Source organism: Podarcis melisellensis, assembly GCF_964234715.1.
Source record: "Podarcis melisellensis genome assembly, chromosome: 10".
NCBI classification, from domain to species: domain Eukaryota; kingdom Metazoa; phylum Chordata; class Lepidosauria; order Squamata; family Lacertidae; genus Podarcis; species Podarcis melisellensis.
The window spans coordinates 44824283-44845540 of record NC_138542.1 but is presented as its reverse complement, the minus strand read 5'-3'; the positions used below and the strand labels follow the sequence as shown (position 1 = coordinate 44845540).

Below are 21258 nucleotides of genomic sequence, written 5' to 3'. Positions count from 1 at the left end.
GGATTGAAGTACATATGGTAAAAGGTAAAGGACCCCTGGATGGTTAAGTCCAGTCAAAGGTGACTATGGGTTGCGGCACTCATCTTGCTTCAGGCCAAGAGCGTCAGTGTTTGTCCAGACAGCTTTCCGGGTCATGTGGCCCTCATGACTAAACTGCTTCTGGTGCAACAGAACACCATGACAGAAGCCAGAGCACACAGAAACGCTGTTTACCTTCCCGCTACCTATTTATCTACTTGCACTAGTGTGCTTTCGAACTGCTAGGTTGGCAGAAATTGGGACAGAACAACGGGAGCTCACCCTATTGTGTGGAATCAAACCACTGAACTTCCAATCAGCAAGCCCAAGAGGCTCAATGGCTTGGACCACAGCGCCACCTGCATCCCGTGAAAGTACATATACAGTGGTACCTCTACTTGCATTCACCTCCCATTACATATCCTTTGGGATATGTACGCGGCAAACCCAGAAGTATTTTTCCAGGTTTCGCCGCATGCACATGTGCAGAAGCGCTCTACGCGCCATGCGCAGAAGCGGCACCTCCGGTTGTAAATTCCTTGGGATGCGACCAGAGCTCCGGAACAGATCCCATTCACAATCGGAGGTACCACTGTATTCTACTACTGAACACAATCTTTCCCACCCAGACTTCTAACCTCTTTGTTCTTTTGAGTACCGAATCATTTAAACTTTATTCAAATGGGACTAACTTTGAAGTACATGTGCGTAGGACTCCAGCATGTTTTTTTAGGTACTCCAGTGCTGTTTTTTAGGTACCAGTTTCAACAAGGGTGGGACACAGGTGGCGCTGTGGGTTAAAGCCTCAGCGCCTAGGACTTGCCGATCGAAAGGTCGGCGGTTTGAATCCCTGCTGCGGGGTGCGCTCCCGCTGCTCGGTCCCAGCGCCTGCCAACCTAGCAGTTCGAAAGCACCTCCGGGTGCAAGTAGATAAATAGGGACCGCTTACCAGCGGGAAGGTAAACGGCGTTTCCGTGTGCAGCTCTGGCTCGCCAGAGCAGCGATGTCACGCTGGCCATGTGACCCGGAAGTGTCTCCGGACAGCGCTGGCCCCTGGCCTCTTAAGTGAGATGGGCGCACAACCCCAGAGTCTGTCAAGACTGGCCCGTACGGGCAGGGGTACCTTTACCTTTTACTTCAACAAGGGTACTGCACACCCAGGCTATCATAAGCAGATCATGCATGAAAGGAATCAAGAATGGCTGAAGCATCTGCACCAAGAATTCAGAACCAGTATGGAACAGAGAGTACCAGCATGGCTGCCTCCCAGCTGAAGAGCTCTTCAATATACAGGGCTTTATTTGGAACAGAAGCAGACGAACATACAGTATCACAACTCCACAAAGTTCATTTAGTTCATGGGTCATGGCCTGCATAGAACTTGGACAGGAAGTCCTTGGGTCGTGGCGATTCTGTCTCATGAAAATACCTCATTAAATGGGTCCGTTGTTTCCATACGTGAATAGTCTCTTGGAGTTCCATTTTCCCCTATATCAGACAGAAAAGGAAGAAAGGTGTTTAAATTGGCCTGTTACTACAATAATTTATTATGCTAATACAGGGTAGACACAACTATCAGGTTTCTATGATTTTTAAGAACCAAATTAGTGGACATAACATGACAGTGGAGGTTTGTTGTGAAACCCTTGCATTACTTGCTGTATGCTTCAAGAAATATATAGTGAGCTGTAGGCAAAGGTATTGTCCTTACCACATTGCTACTGACTCAAAATACTTTTAAAGATTGGGGGCAAGGCAGACACAGCAGATGGGGAGGTATTTTGAAAGGTGCTGCCACTTCAGATTTAGATTTGGACACTGATTCCTTTGGTATATAGTAAAACTATAGTCTCATATGCTCTATGATGGTGGCACTACTGTACAATAAAGAAGGCATAACTGGTCAGCACTCTGGGGCAAGCCAGTTGTGCCAGGAAGGACATAAGCAGGCTCTCCCAAGTCTCCCCTAAGTTACCTAAATTTGGATAAGACCACATGAATATGGATTGTTTCTGTGATGACACAGTGTTTGAAACCCCACGTTTAGAGACACACCTATATTGCAAGACACAGATTAGCTTTCATAAAGAAAAAGTCATGTATCATTTATGATGGAAAGAGGCATTCTCTTAAGTCTATTATGGGCTTTCACCCCCTTCTCCATTTCTACAGGGGTCTGAAAACTACTTTTGCTTTTTATCTCTATATACCAGACATCCTATGCTTGCTTTGAATTTAAGGCAAATGTTATTTAATTTACCTTAATAACGAGCATATCAATAACTCGAGGGTCTGTGGCATGGGCATTCTTCATGAACAACTCTCGCACCTTATCCCGGCCCTGTTTCACTGAGATGTCCAGCTGGTATAGATGCACTAGATGATAAGCAAAAAATAATAATGGGTGAGAAAATGAGTGTTAGGTCTTAACTTAAAAAGTTACTTTTTCCACATTTACTGCCTCCAATTGAACACAGTTCAACTAGTGGGCTGTTTTGTTCCATTCCATGGAAAGCGAGTTCTAATTAAACGGAAGATCTAAAAGGTATTAACAACCCATTAGGTTACAGGAAAGACAAAAGCCCACAGCTGTCATGAGCAAGGTCCTTCAAGCTTTCGTGACATATAACTGTTACTCCCAGCTTGTAGTGTGAACCAACACCATTTTCCATAAGAACCACCCCATACATGCCACCAGGGTTGGCACCAGTGGCATACAGTCCGTGGAACGGAGGAACTAGCCTAATCCCCAAAGTTCCTGGTAAAATATTCACACACCTCCCTCCATGCTCCCTCCTCCTTCCTTCTCTTCCTCCAGCCCTCCTTGAACTTTACTTGCTTTGTTTAGCTGCTCTACTCAAGCTGCTCAGAGGGTTGCACTCCTTGCACGGAGCTACACTCTTTGTAGTCCTTTGTCCTGGTTGGTGTCAGCACATGCCCAGATGCATAGGGAAGTGGATTCTTGATCCAAGCCTCTCTAACAGACACACGGCATGCTCATTAGGTAGAAAACATGAGAGGGGGACCCTAAGAATCCACTTTCCTCCTCATCTGAGCATGCACCACCCATGCTTTGCTACGCACTCTACAAATAGTGTGGGCGGCGCTTAATCAGAGGATGACCATGAAGGTAAGCAACTTTGTGCAACTCGCTGCCACCCTCCCCGGATCCCAGCTTTGCAAGGCAGCCAGGGGGGCATAGTGGCAACCCTGCGATGGCTGGGAAAAGGAGCACATCGAAGGCTGGCCTCAGCCTCAGGAGCCACCCTTCCTCCGCCTGGGTGGACAGCACAGTTATCAGGTCTCGTCCGGCGTCTTGGCTCAACCAGCTTGGGCCGGAGAGAATGCTGGTGAGTGGGGCTGTGAGGGAGACAGGCACAGCTTCATCTTTCCCACTCTGTCTGCATCTTGAAAAATGCAGCTCTTGCGTCAACATTTGGAGCTGCTGGATTTTAAAAGTCCTTCAATTCCAATTGCAGGGTGCAGAGGACAGGGTGATGCAGCTGGGACCCCTTTCCCCACACAAAACCAGGTTGAAGGAGAGCTTGCACCATTGCAAAGCACAGCAAATAGGAGTGGGCAGTTGGACTGGCAGCCCAATCCTCTTCATGCTCAGAAGTAGCCCCCCTTCGGCTCAATAGCACTTCCCTTCCTCCAGGTTGCAGCCAGGATCAATGGGGAGCAGCTCCTTGGGTTTATTTTGTAAAAGACTTGAGCTTTGTGCCAGAAAGCAAGCAATTCCCAACAAGATCTAAACTGCCTATGCCAAACAGCGCCCAGCAGCAGCACAGCCCACAGCATGCAAAACATCCGATGTGATGCACGTGGGGCAGAGACCACTTCCCACCCTGAAGGTAAAAAACAGTGCCTTCTTTTTGTTGAGGCACCCAGGTGCTGCCTTCCCCAACCATGCAGAGGCAAGCCAGGGGACCCCAACCATCACCACTTAGGGGGTGAGGAGGAGAAAGGGCACGGAACAACCCTGATGTCACAAGCAGGTCTTTATAAAGGGGCTCTTTTTAAGAACTGTACATTTTTATGGTAGCTGATACAGTGCAGGAGTAGCTGCTTAAATAATAATAATAATAATAATATCCAGCAGCTTGAGTTTGAAGGGGGGAATTCAGCCTTTACATAGCTGCCACAGCTGCATCCTTAGCAGCAGCTCTTGAGTAAACCTCATGTTTGTCCTCCTACCCTTACCCTGCCCCCTGGAGTGTGTGCACATTGGCGCCCTAATTCATGGGTAGGCAAACTAAGGCCCGGAGGCCGGATCCAGCCCAATTGCCTCCTAAATCCAGCCCGTGGACGGTCCGGGAATTAGCGTGTTTTTACATGAGTAGAATGTGTGCTTTTATTTAAAATGCATCTCTGGGTTATTTGTGGGGCATAGGAATTCGTTCATTATTATTTTTTTCAAAATACAGTCCGGCCCCACCCCACAAGGTCTGAGGGACAGTGGACCAGCCCCCTGCTGAAAAAGTCTGCTGACCCCTGGCCTAATTCTTCCCCTACCACAAATGTCACCGCAGGCCACTGGTGGGCAGATATCCTGAATAGATCAAAGGCACACCATCTTAGTATCATATAACCGCCGCTAACGCTGAACCAACCCTTCTTTGGGTACTCGCAGTCGCTAGTGAAGATCAGGGGGCCAACTACATCCATGGCAGGATGCGCCGTAGGCTGGGATGGCGGGACCCAAAGTGTCAGAGAGGAGCGTGACACGAGCGGGAAGTGGGGAAGCAGTCGAAGCAGGGAAGCCTTCCCGGCCCTTATTTAGTTCTGAGCAGGCCGCTCTCTCGACAGCGGCCTCAAAGGAAAGGGAGTCCGGGGAAGCGGGGGAATCTGGGGAGGGGGCGCAGCCCGTGACGACGCCCGCCCGCCCGTCCCCCTCCACGCGCCGCCCCTCGGGACGCGACCTTGAGGCGGAGGTCGCTCGCCTGCAGCCGCGCCTCCTCACCAGCGTTTGGTATTTCTCGGTACCAAGCCCTATACAGTTCTCGCACGCGCCGTTTGGCCTCCGCCAAGTCCCGGCTGAAGATCGGCTTGACAGCTGCCCTCGCGGCCGCCGCCGCTACCTTCCCGGCTCCGGGCGCCGCCATCTTGCTCGGCCTGATACGCCCCGCCTACCCATCCCCGCGCGGATGTTTTCCGTACAGAGTTCGAGGGCGCTCGAGTGCCATTGGCTGAGAGCTGTGCTGTTTCTTCAAGGCTCGCCAGCCATTGGGCGGTGGGAGGTTCGACTGGCGAAGCCTTCCGGGTTTCGTCCTTGAGGATGGGGGTCGCGCGCTCTTTCTTCTTGGTTTCATTATCACCAATTGAATGAAATGTTTAAATAAAAGATAAAGAAAAAAGGTTTTTCAGAAGATGGTTCGGAATTCAAAAGTGCTCCATTAGGAAATAATGAGAAATTAGTCTCAAAGATTTATTAAAAAAATATAGAGTGGGAGACAAAAGATGAGATGATAAAAGCAACTATAACTCATTAGGCAATTGATATTGGCCACAATACATATAGAAATGAGAGTTTGGTAGAGATTATGTATAACGCTGTGGGTTAAACCACAGAGCCTAGGACTTGCTGATCAGAAGGTCGGCGGTTCGAATCCCCGTGACGGGGTGAGCTCCCGTTGCTGCCAACCTTGGTCCCTGCTGCCAACCTAGCAGTTCAAAAGCACATCAAAGTGCAAGTAGATAAATAGGTACCGCTCTGTGTGCTGCTCTGGTTTGCCAGAAGCAGCTTAATCATGCTGGCCACATGACCCGGAAGCTGTACACCGGCTCCCTCGGCCAATAAAGCGAGATGAGCACCGCAACCCCAGAGTCGGCCACGACTGGACCTAATGGTCAGGGGTCCCTTTACCTTTACTATGTATAACAATGAACTTCCCTGCCTGCTACACACTAAAGGAAAATCTATAGATGATGTATAGATGGTATTTGACTCCAAGCAAACTCTTAAATATGTTTTTTAAAAGGATCCAAATTATGCTGGAAATGCCAAACGATAGAGGGCACCTTCTTTCACACATGGTGGTTGTGTAAGCAGGCCAAAAAGTATGGGAAATGATTTACATAGAACTAAAAATATTTCTATGTACAGTATATTAGCATGCCAACAAAGGTCCGTATAGTAAAAGCTATGGTTTTCCCAGTAGTGATGTATGGAAGTGGAAGCTGGACCGTAAAGAAGGCTGATCACCGAAGAATTGATGCTTTTGAATTATGGTGCTGGAGGAGACTCTTGAGAGTCCCATGGACTGCAAGAAGATCAAACCTATCCATTCTTAAGGAAGTCAGCCCTGAGTGCTCACTGGAAGGACAGATCCTGAAGCTGAGGCTCCAATACTTTGGCCACCTCATGAGAAGAGAAGACTCCCTGGAAAAGACCCTGATGTTGGAAAAATGGAGGGCACAAGGAGAAGGGACGACAGAGGACGAGATGGCTGGATAGTGTTCTCGAAGACAGAAGTGCCTGACGTGCTCTAATCCATGGGGTCACAAAGAGTCGGACACGACTAAACGACTAAAACAACAACAACAAAAATATTTTAAGGATTACCCCCCCCCCAAAAAAAAAAACACCAGAGGCCTTCCTATTAAGAATAATGGTGAAATTCTCCAGAAGGTACTTTGTCTCTTCCTCTATGCAACCACCACTGCAGGAATCATATATGCACAAATATGGAAAGAGAAAGAAACCCCAGCAAAAGAAGAGTGGCAGTTTAAATAGAGTATGTGGAGCTAGCTACGATGACAGCAAAAATAAGATATCAGGAAGAGACAAAGATAAGGAAGTAGTGGAAACACTGGTGGAAACACTGGAGAGTATCTAAAGAGGTATAAATAAACTTTCAAGTAGGAATGACCATGTGAGAGCTGTAAGCAGCAAATAGGATAGTGGGTAGGTTGATAATGGGTGGTGTAAGAGGATATGCAGCATAATAAGGAATAAATCAGAGGCCATGGAGGGACTGATGGGGAAGCTGCAAATTATGAGTCAAATAAAGATATTCATAGAATGTATGTTCCAAACAATGGAAAATGCATTAATAATAATAATAATAATAAAGAAATAGTCAAATAAAAGTTTGGTGGATGCCAAAAATGCCATTATAAAAGACGGCAGAACTCCATTGAAGTACTGCCTGGAGCATGGCAGAAAGGAAAACTGAAAAGGAGGGGCTTACGCACTCAGCTGGACACATGTTGGAAGCTGGTTGATCCATGTACCTCTTATCCTTGACCAGAATCCAAGACCATCCTTGTATTCCATATCTCTCTGAAAGTGATCGTCTTCCAAACCATCTATCAGAGCTGTATAACCCTCATCAGAGGATTCTCTACTAGGTTCAATGACTTACCTAAATTCAACTTCATATCATGTGAAGACCTTCCTTATCTGATCTACGAAGGTTCAAATCTATTAGCTGAAGTTTTCACTTGTACACTGGACTTTCAGACCTTGTGCAATTGCTCATTTACAGTATTAAAGCCCTTGTATACCTTTAAGATAACCCTATTAACAGTGGCACATCATGTTCCTACAGTGATTCAAAGCAGAGAATAAATAAAAAAGAACAAAGGCGAAATAGAGAAACCAGCAGAGGCAAGAACACCGCCAGTCTGCAGAGTTGGGGAGAGAGAAAAGTGGAGGGAAGAGGAAGCTTCCAATGGCTGGGATCGTGGCTTCCATCTCTTGGCTGGGGAGCAAACTCTCCTGCTGCCACAACAACCTCCCAGCCCTGGCCTTGTCTCTCCTACTACTTGCTCTGCTGCTTGATTACATCAAGCGGAGGAAGAGAAGCAGCCGCTGGCCACCAGGACCCACCCCTCTGCCTTTCATTGGGAACTTGCTACTGCTAGATGTAAAGAACCCACATAAATCTGTTCAAGATGTAAGTACTGGCTGCACCATCTCTGAGGACACTGCATGCTACTGAATGATTGCATTAGCCAAGCTCTTGGTATTATTTAATTAGTTAGCCAGCTAGTTATTACCTGTTCTTCAGCCTAAGGCTACAGGACAGGTAGTGGCTGTACTAGAATCCCGACCCCCTCCATAATATTGCACAATACTCCGCTACAATACTCCGCGTGTATCTGAAGAAGTGTGCATGCACACGAAAGCTCATACCAAGAACTAACTTAGTTGGTCTTTAAGGTGCTACTGGAAGGGAAAAAAATTATTTGTTTTGACTATGGCAGACCAACACGGCTACCTATCTGTACTACGCTACAGTTTTTGTTCTCATTAATTGATGCAGATTGGCAAACACACACACTCAGAGAGAGAGAAAATTAATTTTTGACACAGCCCTGCTACCAATGTTCAATAGCCTGCCCAGGACACTAATACCATACAGTGGTGGCTTTAGTCTGAGAGAATTGGGATTACGGTAGTAAGGAGAACTTTCCTTTAAGTTTGGCATTGCGTTTCTACATTGGTCTTTTTATGAACCATTTTAAAAAGTCCCCAAGGGTTACTTTGTTTACATGATGCATTTTCACTCCTCCTCAGCCAAAAGGAAGGAGTCTGTACCGTGCACAACAGCAACCCCAGTGTCTGACCACCCCTGCCACCTCCAAGCCACCAAGTGAGGCTCTCCACCTCCTCCCTGCCCAGAGCAATGCAAAGAGGGCAGAGGTGGAAGCGAAGGGCTTTGCTAGCACTGCTGTTGCTACTGCCACAGGAAAACTAGTACAGTATAACCTGCATTTTTGGACTGCTTTGAAATCTTCCCTTGATACTCGAAATAATTGGCTAAATTGTAACATTTACTACATTAAAGAATTTAGGGGGATCTGGTCACCACCAACAAACTCACAACAACATATTCTGGGGAAATGAATATTTTTCTGAAACATTTCAAGCTTGAAATTAGTCTGTGCTTTTTGGATTTCCCCATGGGGAATCTTTTTGTATCTGCCTTCCAATAGTGCGGATGGCAATACAATGAATTTGGCTTGCATAAATGTCTTTCATGCGAAAGGCTGGGCTGGATGAATCCCTAGCCGGAATTAAGATCGCCGGAAGAAATATCAACAACCTCAGATATGCAGATGACACAACCTTGATGGCAGAAAGTGAGGAGGAATTAAAGAACCTTTTATTGAGAGTGAAAGAGGAGAGCGCAAAATATGGTCTGAAGCTCAACATCAAAAAAATGAAGATCATGGCCACTGGTCCCATCACCTCCTGGCAAATAGAAGGGAAAAAATGGAGGCAGTGAGAGATTTTACTCTCTTGGGCTCCATGATCACTGCAGATGGTGACAGCAGCCACGAAATTAAAAGACACCTGCTTCTTGGGAGAAAAGCAATGACAAACTTAGACAGCATCTTAAAAAGTAGAGACATCACCTTGCCAACAAAGGTCCGTATAGTAAAAGCTATGGTTTTCCCAGTAGTGATGTATGGAAGAGAGAGCTGGATCATAAAGAAGGCTGATCGCCGTAGAATTGATGCTTTTGAATTATGGTGCTGGAGGAGACTCTTGAGAGTTCCATGGACTGCAAGAAGATCAAACCTATCCATTCTTAAGGAAATCAGCCCTGAGTGCTCACTGGAAGGACTGATCGTGAAGCTGAGGCTCCAGTACTTTGGCCACCTCATGAGAAGAGAAGACTCCCTGGAAAAGACCCTGATGTTGGGAAAGATGGAGGGCACAAGGAGAAGGGGACGACAGAGGATGAGATGGTTGGACATTGTTCTTGAAGCTACCAGCATGAGTTTGAGCAGACTGCGGGAGGCAGTGGAAGACAGAAGTGCCCGGCGTGCTCTGGTCCATCGGGTCACGAAGAGTCAGACACGACTAAATGACTAAACAACAACAACAAATGTCTTTCTAAACTTGGGGGTGACCAAGTTTGACAAATAATTGGGAAGTGCTGGAGCCATTTTGTTTGTCCAAAGGGTGGGAAATACATCAGCTTGGGCTAAATGGTTTTGCAGTTCGGTATCTCTAATTCTCATTGAAATGTTCATTTTTGCTTTATCATATCCTTGGGTGCTTCTCTCTCTCTCTCTCTCTCTCTCTCTCTCTCTCTCTCTCTCTCTCTCTCTCTCTCTCCCGTGGGAAAACTAGTCTTTCTGTATATATATTCTGGGGAAATGATTAAACATTTTTGATTAAACACCTCAAGCCTGAAATATGTCTGCTTTCTGGAATTTCCCATATATATTGTACTGCAACATTATACCTTCCCTACTTTTATTGTCCTTTCCCCCTGGATAATTTTCTCCCTTTCCTTCCTATTGATTAAAGCTGGAAAAAAAGTTTGGACCAGTCATCTTTCTGCAGTGTGGATGGAGAAATATGGTCATCCTGAGTGGGTTCAAGACGATAAAGGAGGCCCTGGGACAAAACCCGGAGAACTTTGTTGACCGAGCAGCAGTTCCACTGCTGAATCTGATAAACCGTGGAAAGAATTGTGGAGGTGAGTATAGCTGATACCCTGATGGACTGAATATGCAGTAGGATTGTGACCCATCTCCCCTCACATCCAAAAGTAGCTGAGGAAGGGAGAATTTGGAGAGGATGGAAAAATGATGGAAGAAAAGAATCAGGAGAGTAGGAGAAACAAGCAGCAAGTGAGCAGGCCTGCAAGTGGGCCACGATGGCACTTCAGGTTGTAAATGAAAGACTCCATTGCCTGGGAGAAGATACATATTCATATGACATGTCAGGGGGATTTTTGAGGAGTTTGTTCTTCTTTCACTCAGCTGTAAACAACTAACAGAGGTAGGGACAGGAAGGTGGACTAGAAGCGTTTGAAGATTTATTTGCAAGTTAATCATACAAGTGAGCAGGACAGCTACTACCTGCTGGCTGGCTGTCAGCACAAGATGGCAGGCAGCAAATGTTGTTCAGTCTCTACTGTTGTCTATGGACTCCCAAGGCCAGAAGAATGGGCCAGCAATCTAATGTGGACACTACTAGTCTTCATTTTTAAAAACAACAACAAACAATAACAAATGCAAAGAATTAACTAGTTCTTTAGACAAATGGTAAACTGCCATGAACCTATTTTACATAATATATAAATTAATATTTATTTTAAATAATATATTATTTTACATTATATGCATATTTATTTTATTTTACAAACCTCAGGAATAGTAGTAGCAACATGCGACAATGGCTGGAGGGAGCAGAGGCGATTCTTTGTCTCCCTCCTCAAGAACTTTGGGAAGGGGAAGCCAACGCTTGAAGAAAGAGTGTCTGAAGAAGCTGGATATTTGTGCTCTGAGTTCAAATCCAAAGAAGGTACATCTCATTGTTGGGGACATTCTTCCTGCTGTGGGATCTCATTTGATGCAAAAACGCTAAGAGGATTCTATAAAGCTCATTCCCATCTCAATATCTTCTCATATTTCATTTTTGAAGCATGTAACATGATGACTAATAATTTTGCAGCACTATAAAGAATGCAAAATTTATTATGGCATATGCTTTCAAGGATTAGAGTCCTCTTTCTGAGATGCACTGAGTGCAAACCTAAATGAGCAGACAATATAAACACACAGTGGTGGGAGGGAATTAAGGTCAGACAAAAAGAAAATTCTAGAAGAACACAGAGAGATACATAAAAATGCCATGGTTCCATTGAGAATTGGCAATGCCGTTGCTGGTGAAAACACAAACTTCCTGGCATTGGTAAGCTGGGTGACAGGTGTAGTTTGATACACAGCTATAATATCAATTCAAGAAACAAATGATAAAATTGAATGTATTTTTTTGCCTTCATTTTTGCATTTTCCATTACAAACATTCATTTCTTTCACTGTGCTATTCTAGTTTCCCCCCACCATCAGCTCTTTTGAGCCTCTAATACAACATCTAATACAATGGTAATTATCTATTACAGCCATGAAACATCTCTAGTTATTTCCTATCATAAGAGGACTTCCCAGCCTATCTTTCCTTGACATCCTAAATTTCCATTTGGTTTTGCTGCAACTCCTTGGTTTATATTTTCCTCCCTTTTTTATATACTGTACAGTCGTACCTCGGGTTAAGAACTTAATTCATTCTGGAGGTCCGTTCTTAACCTGAAACTGTTCTTAACCTGAAGCACCACTTTAGCTAATGGGGCCTCCCGCTGCTGCCATGCCACCAGAGCATGATTTCTGTTCTCATCCTGAAGCAAAGTTCTTAACCTGAGGTACTATTTCTGGGTTAGCAGAGTCTGTAACCTGAAGCATCTGTAACCCGAGGTACCACTGTATCTCCTTTTACCCTTTTTTGCTGATGTTCATAAATCTATCCCTGCTTGTATATTTAACATTATTCCACACTCTTAAAAATATGTTTCTAGTAATTCCCACTCACTTATTATTATTATTATTATTATTATTATTATTATTATTATTATTATTATTATTATTATTTTCTTATCCATATTTCTTATTGTAGCTGTCATATTGGCTGATTCTATAAATTCTTAGTTTAAACAGCCACTAATCTTTTGTCAGTCTTGCCTTTTCTTTTCACATTTTCATGTATGCTATCCTTGCGACTGGTGTCGCTTAGAGGAATAGGTTGTTTGTTTTAAATAGTTTGTTAATTTGAAAGTATTGAAACCAGTCACTCACAAATTCTGAAGTTTCTTCTTTTCCTTTAAGTCCTACTTTGTCTTCTTCGATGGTCACCAGATCTCTATAGGTTCCCCATTTGTCTCCCATATTCATCTTCTTGACAGCCACTGCTTCTGTCGGTGATATCCACAGAGGTGTTTTTCTTTCCAGGAGATCTCTGTATCTCCTTCATACATTGTACAGATTTCTTATTACATGGTTGAAAAAGTCCTTGTGTGCTTTTGTTTTGCCATAGTATAGCTAGCTATGCCAGCCATTCCTTAGATCATGTTCTTCTAGGTCCAGGATTCCTGTGTTTTTCAATTCAATCCCTTCCTTCACCCATACTCGGTAAGCCGCCTCATAATACAACTTCAAGTCTGGTAGTGAAAAGCCTCCCCTCTTTTTGTCATCAGTAAGGATTTTATATTTAATATTTTATAAAATATTTAAATATTTTATATTTAATTCTGGGCTTTCCATTGAATCTGGGGAACTTCAAATTCTTTTCCATGTACCAGTAGTGACAGCAACATGGTTAGTGCTCTTTTAGGACCTCCTCAGTTCTGGCTGCTATGAGAAAGGATTGGTGGAGTGTGTGGTGATTAGATGCTGTGAGGTATACAGCTGTTCAACTGTGTTATGTGGCAAAGGATCTCAGGAATTTATTTTTTTTTTTTTTTGAGGGGTGAATAAGTAGTTCTTGGTGGCATGTGATTGCCACACCTTTTGGATCTTTTTATCTTTGTTAATTTGTATCTTTAATGGAACTTTTCTGTGCTTTGTGAATGGCGCAACAATATAGGAACTGCCAGTTCCATAGGAAAGACCCACACAATTGGCTCTGCTCACATCCAGTCCCTAGCCATATAGAATTACATTATGGAAAATTGCTTCTTCATGTTTGGGACTGCGCTTGTGGGGAACCACTGGCAGAAGGCTTTCTTTATTGTTTAGACTTCCACATCAATCTCCAAAAACTGCACTCCAAAAACTGCTGTACAACTTTTATCCTATCTGACCGTTGGCAGTGCTGATTGGGTCTGTGAGAGCCAGTGTGGTGTAGTGGTTAAGAGCGGTAGTCTCGTAATCTGGGGAACCGTGTTCGCGTCTCCGCTCCTCCACATGCTGCTGTTGGGTGACCTTGGGCCAGTCACACTTCTCTGAAGTCTCTCAGCCCCACTCACCTCACAGAGTGTTTGTTGTGGGGGAGGAAGGGAAAGGAGATTGTTAGCCGCTTTGAGACTCCAGAAGGGGAGTGAAAGGCAGGATATAAAATCCAAACTCTTCTTCTTCTTCTTCTTCTTCTGATAGGTGTTGAAGACAAAGATACTTGGAGGATGCCAATTTGGAGAAGACCAACCTAAATAATGGGTGTAGAATGAAAAATGGGCAATATATGATGACATACCTCTAATCTGTTCATTGTTCTTACATCCCATCAAGGTTCTCCTTTTGATCCACAAATCCTCATCTACAGGGCTGTTAGTAATATAATCTGCACCCTAACATTTGGTGGCCGCTTTGAATACAGTGATGAGAAATTCCTGAAAATAATGCATCCGCTTCAGGAGATCTTGAAGGAAGTAACCAGAAATTTGCCCCAGGTGCCGTCATGCGTTTGTCTGGGTATTAAAAGGAAACAGCAGTTTGGGGTTTGATGGGTCAACATAGAAAGGGGCAGGACTTGTGCCTGTGTGTTTTGTGTGGTACCACATCCTTGACTACCCTTCAAAATATCTCTAAAACCTGGAATTCTTGAGGGGAAAATGGCATAGGGGAAGAACACTAGCTAAAGACAAATACAGGAAGATTAAAACATGAACATAAGCAATCAAAGTCAAAGGTGGTTTATGAAAAATATTAGAGGCAAAATAAACCCTTTTATAATACAACTTTAAAAAGAAAATTAGAAAGACAACAATTCCTTTAATTTTTAAAAAAAATCGCCAATATGTTACTAATAAGCATAAATAAAAGGAGGAGGTCAAAATGATAATAAACAAAATAATAAACATATCAGATTACATAAAATGGGAGAAACTAGCATCCACTAGTATTTTGACAGATGTGGAGAAAGCTCCAGCCCATCAACCTAATTCCGCCTAGCACGTGACCCACATTGGCCCATGAGGCCATTGCGACCTGCCTGCCACCTGGTGTTTTATGTGATATCATGCAGCTACAAATGAACAATCAACAGCTTAAGGGAGCTCCCAATTGTTCATTTGCAACTGGGGCTCCCTTTCAGTGTTCATCACCCAGACAGGCTGAGATTGACTCCACTAGAAAGTTCTGCATCAGGGGAATGTGAAGCACTTCTTCCATTACCTTGACCTTGGAAGCCCTTTAGGTTTTGGGAATAGGATATGTGAAGGAACTGCCTTCTCCTTCCTATGTTAGCCTGCCTGCCTATTGAAATGATCACCAGAGACCCTTGTATATCCTAACATCCCCCTCCCAGTTATGGCTAAGGAGAGGGCATTATATTGTGAACTATAGGAACAAACAAGAGTCCTTAAATGTACCAAATGCAGGAATTGGGGGAGGAATGGGAATGAAGCCACATAAGCGTGAAGAAGTAGCTAGTTAGGAACTTCCTACTAGAATGCAATTTCACTTCAAGTGAAATATCTAAGAAATGTCTTCTGTATCTGAAAACGGGATGTCTCTTCCTTTTGTGATTTCTGCTACACCAGCTTATTGTTGCGGGATCCTGGTTTTCCTGTTTTCCTGGACCTCATCGTGAACTGCAGAAACGCTATGAAGAAGTTAGCACTACCCTAAGAGAGATTGTGAATGAACATAAGAAAACCAGAGATCCCACCTTTCCAAGAGATTTGATTGATGCATTTCTGGATGAGATGGATAAGGTGGGGAGACATTTATGGACTCAGAACCTCTGGGGCTTCTTTTGTAGCTTCTGCCTTGGGATCAATTACTTATGTTAGAATTTGTGCCACCTAGACTATGCCTGTACAACTGCAAGACAGCTCCCCTCCTTTGTAAGAAAGCAGAGGATGAAAACGTCTGTGAGGAGGAAGGAAAATTATAGAGCCCTCCCTTCTTTCCCCTGCAGTCCACATCTCAGTGCTGCATGATTCAGAGCAATGGTCTGCGGCCATTAAATAGTTCAAACATTTAGGCTTTCAAAGTTTTTTTTTCTGCTTCTGAGAGGTGAGTTCTCAGGGCAGAGTGGTAGGGCATAGTTTCCTTTTGAATTTGAGAGCACTGGAGTCTTGAAGTACCTGTGATGTTTGCTTTATTTACAAATATAGAAGCAGAACGTACCGGAAGCCAACAGATACTCCTTCAGTTGAGAGCAAACCTCACAAAGGCTGTACCCTCAGTTTCCACAAATGATTTCTAGAAGTGTCTCTTCACTCTGTCGCATTTCCACCTGCAAACAGTTTTGGGCTCCTTCACTCTCTTTCTGCCCATCTGCATGGCTGGAGGAGCTTCACTTTCTCTGCACTCAGCTTTCACCCACTTGCCACCCTCCAAATATTTTGGACTTCAATTTCCATCAGCCCTCAAGACATGTGGAGGCTGGCAGGTTGGCGGTGACTGATTCCAAGAATCCCTACTACATGTGCTGCCTCAGCTTGTGTAGTGGCCATACACAGGCCCCACAGATACTACATGCACCAGTTTGGAGTTCTCTGCTGGGGCTTTTTCAGGACTTGCACACAAGATAGAGTGATATTCTAACCCAGCCCTTGGTGTCTGCACTTGCTGTGTCTTGAAATCAATTATGCAGGGTGGGGCTTACTTGTCCCCCCCCCCCATATTTTATTCAAGTTGGCACCCCTGCACCCAGCACACTTTCCAGCAGGCTCAGCAAGAGTGGTGCTCAGGGGGAGTCAGGGCTCTTCACCAAGAGCCCCCTCAGACCTTGCACTGGTGTTGCTTGCCACCAACAACCGAAGATGGAATTCAGTATGTAGTGGGACATTCAGCCCTGCACAATTCAGGTCTAATTTTCCAAGAGACTTTTAATAATATTGGATGCTGAGCCATGCATGCACAAAGGCATATGTGGCCTCAGTAATCAAGCTTGTCTTTGTGCATGCAGTTATGAGGCCTCTTGGCAGATGTTAAGCAGTAGTTTCTCTGGAACTGGAGGGTGGGGTGGGAAGAGAGGGGTGATTTCTCAGTGTAATTATGCCAAAACAAGAGCTAGGTTGTATTAGATGTTACTTCGGGGTGGGGGCTGCCATGTTTTTCAACAGCCATGTCTAGTTTTTGGAAATGTCTAGTTTCCCACTGTTTCTCAAGGAACCGAGCAGCTTTTTCTCTATTTACTTCACTTCGGTCTGATACATATCTTGCAGACTATTGATAACGAGGGCAAAGATCATTAGTACACACTATTCTCTCACAAACGTGACATCGTATTGTGCTTTTTCCACATGAGTGACCAACTTGTTCCATTTCCTTCAGGCTAAAGGGAAACCAGAGAACAGTTTTAATGAACGAAACCTTATCAATATCATTTTTGACTTGTTTGGGGCTGGTACTGACACAGCTTCTTCCACCTTGCTCTGGGGACTGTTGAACATAGTCGATCATCCTGAGGTTCAAAGTAAGTGATCAGTATTGGAGGAAATGCAAGACCCTGTGAGGTATCTGTCTTTTTGAAGGCTAGATGACAGTCCAGCAGAATGAGCAGAATTAGCTACATGGGCTGTGCAGTTGCTTTATATCTGATTTGGATTCAAAAATAATCAGGAGGAGGAGTGGCTTAAGAAATCAGTATATAAATAATAACAGCAATGATAAAATGAACCAAAGTAGAAGCAAAGCAACTGGAACCCAAGCACTTGGAAAACAAAGCTGTTTTGCCTAATACAGTAGGATCATGTCTTTTATGAGGGATAAGTTTTGGGTTGGTAGCATGTAAAGCCGAAATTGCTTATAGTCAGAAGAACCTTCCGGTAACAACCGCCACATGATAAATCTTATCTTCCAAGCTGGCACAGGATCTCATGGGACCGTTTCAGATCTTGCAAGATCTTTCAAAGGCCTGTACAGCTCACACAGGAGTTTCCCAGAGCCCAGTAAGCAAGGCAGAGAGCTTAAAATGTCTCTCCATGCCAGGTTTTCTGGCTTAGTCTGTGCTCCATCTCTGCCCACCTGATTACTGTCAGGTCCATCTCCTGTTCCCAGCTGAACACTACTTTTTCTTTTATTTAACAGCATTTGTATACCACTTAATTGTAAGTAAAACCTCTAAGTAGTTTACAGAGTGCTCCCCACAGTGTTGTTTGGTTTATATTGTATGCTGCTGTTGAACTGTTTGCATCTTTCACCTTTCTCAAAGCAAATAGTGGTGGAATTGAAGCTAGGTTGACTTTACAACTCAGCTGTTTTTCAGCATTTCATAGGATCAGATAAAACTACCACCCACTAAAGACTGAATCAATATTTGAGTTGTTTTGAGGATATTCAGCAGACCTTTAGTTGGAGACTCAAGTTCAAATCTCTGCTCAGTGTTAAAATTCATAGTGTCCAAGCCTGTTGAAACCGTAAAAAACAACATGCTACAATCAGCTTGGAGAATTGGAAGGATTAGGATACATATGCAATGCATTAATACTCCTAAATTAATATTTCCAGAAAGGGTCCAAGAAGAAATTGATGAAGAGATTGGCAGGGTACGATCACCTGTGATGGAAGATCAGTCGAAACTGCCTTATACTTGCGCTGTGATACATGAAATTCAACGTTGTGCTGATATTTTACCTGTTGCAGCTCCATATATGACACACAGAGATACTGAGGTCGGCAAGTTCATTATTCCTAAGGTACAGACCCTGAAAAACACACTTGTAGAAAAGGAAATCATTGCTGTTGCATCAGAACTAGGTTGATCACTTATAAAGAAGCATGTGAAAGATCAAAGATCTTGATGCTCACAGTAGCAGAATTCAATTGAGCTGGAATAATAATAATAGTAATGATGATGATGATGATGATGGTGATGATGATGATGATAGTTTTATTATATATAACTCAGCCATCTGACTGGGTTGCCCAAGCCACTCTGGGCAGCTTCCAACATATATAAAAACAGTAAACATTAAAAAACTTCCATATACAGGTCTGCCTTCAGATGTCTTCTAAAAGTTGTATTGTTACTCATCTTGGCTCAGGGATCACATGACTGCATACCCTCCAACATCTCCCCGATGAAAATAGGAACATCCTAAAGAAAAGCCAAATTAAGTAGGTTTTCCAGTTCAGTTCCCAAGCTGCCGCTGATCTGGCCCTTTCCCCCTCCAACACCAGGTGACCCTCATTGGCTTGATCATATGGCTCAACCACCTGTCAGGACATTATGGTACCCAGCTGAAGTGCCATCTGTCAATCCAACAATCCATTTTCTTCACTGCATAGCCAGGAACATTTCCCACCGATAACCTCATGAGTACGAGAATTAGATCTTGTAAACCAAGCAAACTTTAGATAAAAACTCGATTTTATTTCTTGTGGTGATTACATTACTCCATGAGAGGTCCGGACTGTGGCAACACAAGAAGGGGCCTTTTCTGCAGTGGCTTCTTATTTGTGGAATGCTCATCCTAGGGAGGCTCACCAGGCAAATTCATTATATTTAGGTGCCTGGAGAAAATGTTTCTCTTTAACTAGGCCTTTGGGCAATTAACATTCTATGTCCTTTTAACACTGTTTGTGAGAGCTGGATTACTGGTTTGGTTTGTTCTTATGTATTTTGTATTTTTATGTTGTGAACTGCACTGTGATCTCAGATGAAGGGTGGCATACAAATTTCATAAATATAATGCATTTAATAATAATTATAATAATGCATTTCATTTTCAAAAAAAAGAGCTATGAGATAAAGCCAGCATTGGATTCTAATCTTTGTTTCTCTGCCATTTTAGGAGACTGTCGTCTTTAATCATCTGTCCTCTGTGCTAAAGGATGAGACAATGTGGGAGAAGCCACATGAATTCTACCCAGAGCACTTCCTGGATGCAGATGGGCAGTTTGTCAAGCGAGAGGCCTTCCTACCTTTCTCTCTAGGTAAATCCAAGAGAGGAATGGCTGAGGTATAAGAGGAAAGGTTGCAAGCTGTCCTGTTATCTTCCTTTCTCTTTCCCACATGGTAACAAGAGTAGCAGTTTTCCATAATCAGCTGCCTTGAAAAGAGACTCATGTGTAGGCTCATCTTGGCTGGCTGCAACTGATGGGAAGAGGAACTTAAGAACATCTGAAGGGCCACAGGTTGCCCATTCTGCTTTCGTCTTCACACCCTTTTCAGTGTCACATAAGTTAACACCAAACAACCAAAACAGTTTTTCCCCTTAGCATTTCAAGGAGAATATGGACTGACTGAAGCCCTTAAAAGCACAGGCATGGGTCGGAGAGGCTCAAAATCAACATGAGCTGATTAGAACTGAAGTTTCAGAGAGAGAGTGGAAGGGTTCTGTGCTGTCCTTCCTCCTGATCTCATGCTCAAAGTATTATGCATCTTTTTTACACAGGTCGTCATGCTTGCCCTGGAGAACAATGGGCCAAAGTGGAGCTCTTCCTCTTCTTCACCAACCTCCTGCAGCATTTCACCTTTCGCATTCCTGAGAACTATCCAAGGCCCAAGACTGAAAGATTATTTGCCCTAGCAGTTCATCCAGCCCCTTTCCAGATTTGTGCCATTCCTAGATGATGTTTCCAAGCTTAGTATATCTAGCAAGCTAAGCATCAACCTCAAAAGCAACTATAGAGCAGATACCAGGAACAGCAGTTTTTAAAATTAATAGAAATATTTATGTATTTCATAAAACAGTAGTATTCATGAAAAATATCAGAGCGTTTTACAACAATCATATGTAAAAACATTCAATAAAAATCATATAAAATTTCAAAATCAGAATCAACTAACTACAGTTTAGGAGTTAGAATGGAAAAAAACCAACAATGGGAAATGCAGGGATAGAAAGCATGATCTGAGGTGAGGATAATAACAGGTAATAACAACCAGATGACAAATCATTAGGAACTATGCATAAAAGTAGCATGTAATTTGGCCCTAATGTTATACAACCAGTCTACCTGTACGGTACATTGTATATGGCTAAGAAGATGCTTTTGTATGTGGACTATAAGATTATTCAGCATTCAACAAATAAAAATATAGAGATACTGTCAGGGGATTGGAGGCAGAGAAGGAGGAGGGGGGAGAGAATGGGCACTTACAGAGATCATGTGCCTTTAATTAGCAGTTGCTCTTCGGGAGGCAATGAATCTGAGAGGTGATGGCCATTTCTGGGAACCAGCCACACTCAGAGCAGAAGAAGAAGGGAGGCTGGGCTTAGGAGTTGGATCTGCTGGGGGAAGAAGCGGAAAGAGCCATTCAAGGCAACTGACTGATCGTGATGGTGTCGTTCTTTGAACTCCTGTAAATACTTTGAAGCTACCTGAAATATACTCAGAGTCACAAAGTGATTTCATGCTCTTTATTCAGCTAATAGTGGTGAGGAGGAATGAATGAAAGTCCCCTCAAAGTATCTGCTTTATATACATTATTTACACAATGGGCTGCACATGATTGGCTAATTCCGGAATTCTACTGTAAGCCAATCAGGTTGTGGATTCACTTCTATCTGGAGCATGATTGGGTGGTTCCTGCCAACCAAT

General features: G+C 43.7%; 2 protein-coding genes across 2 annotated transcripts; one reads left to right on the top strand and one right to left on the bottom strand.

Annotated features, from left to right (window-relative positions):
* Positions 1-1299: 1299 nt before the first annotated feature.
* On the bottom strand, positions 1300-5156 carry NDUFA6 (NADH:ubiquinone oxidoreductase subunit A6). Its single transcript, XM_081928723.1, has 3 exons — positions 4982-5156; positions 2279-2394; positions 1300-1506 (listed from the first exon to the last, which is right to left on the bottom strand). The coding sequence occupies exons 1-3, from the start codon at positions 5121-5123 to the stop codon at positions 1375-1377; spliced, it is 390 nt and encodes a 129-aa protein (XP_081784849.1). The 5' UTR covers positions 5124-5156; the 3' UTR covers positions 1300-1374.
* A 2538-nt stretch (positions 5157-7694) lies between these two features.
* LOC309379472 (cytochrome P450 2D14-like) lies at positions 7695-20488 on the top strand (the record flags this gene model as incomplete). Its single annotated transcript, XM_081928685.1, has 9 exons — positions 7695-7919; positions 10289-10460; positions 11138-11290; positions 14047-14207; positions 15300-15473; positions 17044-17185; positions 18220-18407; positions 19506-19647; positions 20109-20488. The coding sequence occupies 9 exons, from the start codon at positions 7695-7697 to the stop codon at positions 20285-20287; spliced, it is 1536 nt and encodes a 511-aa protein (XP_081784811.1). The 3' UTR covers positions 20288-20488.
* Positions 20489-21258: the final 770 nt, after the last annotated feature.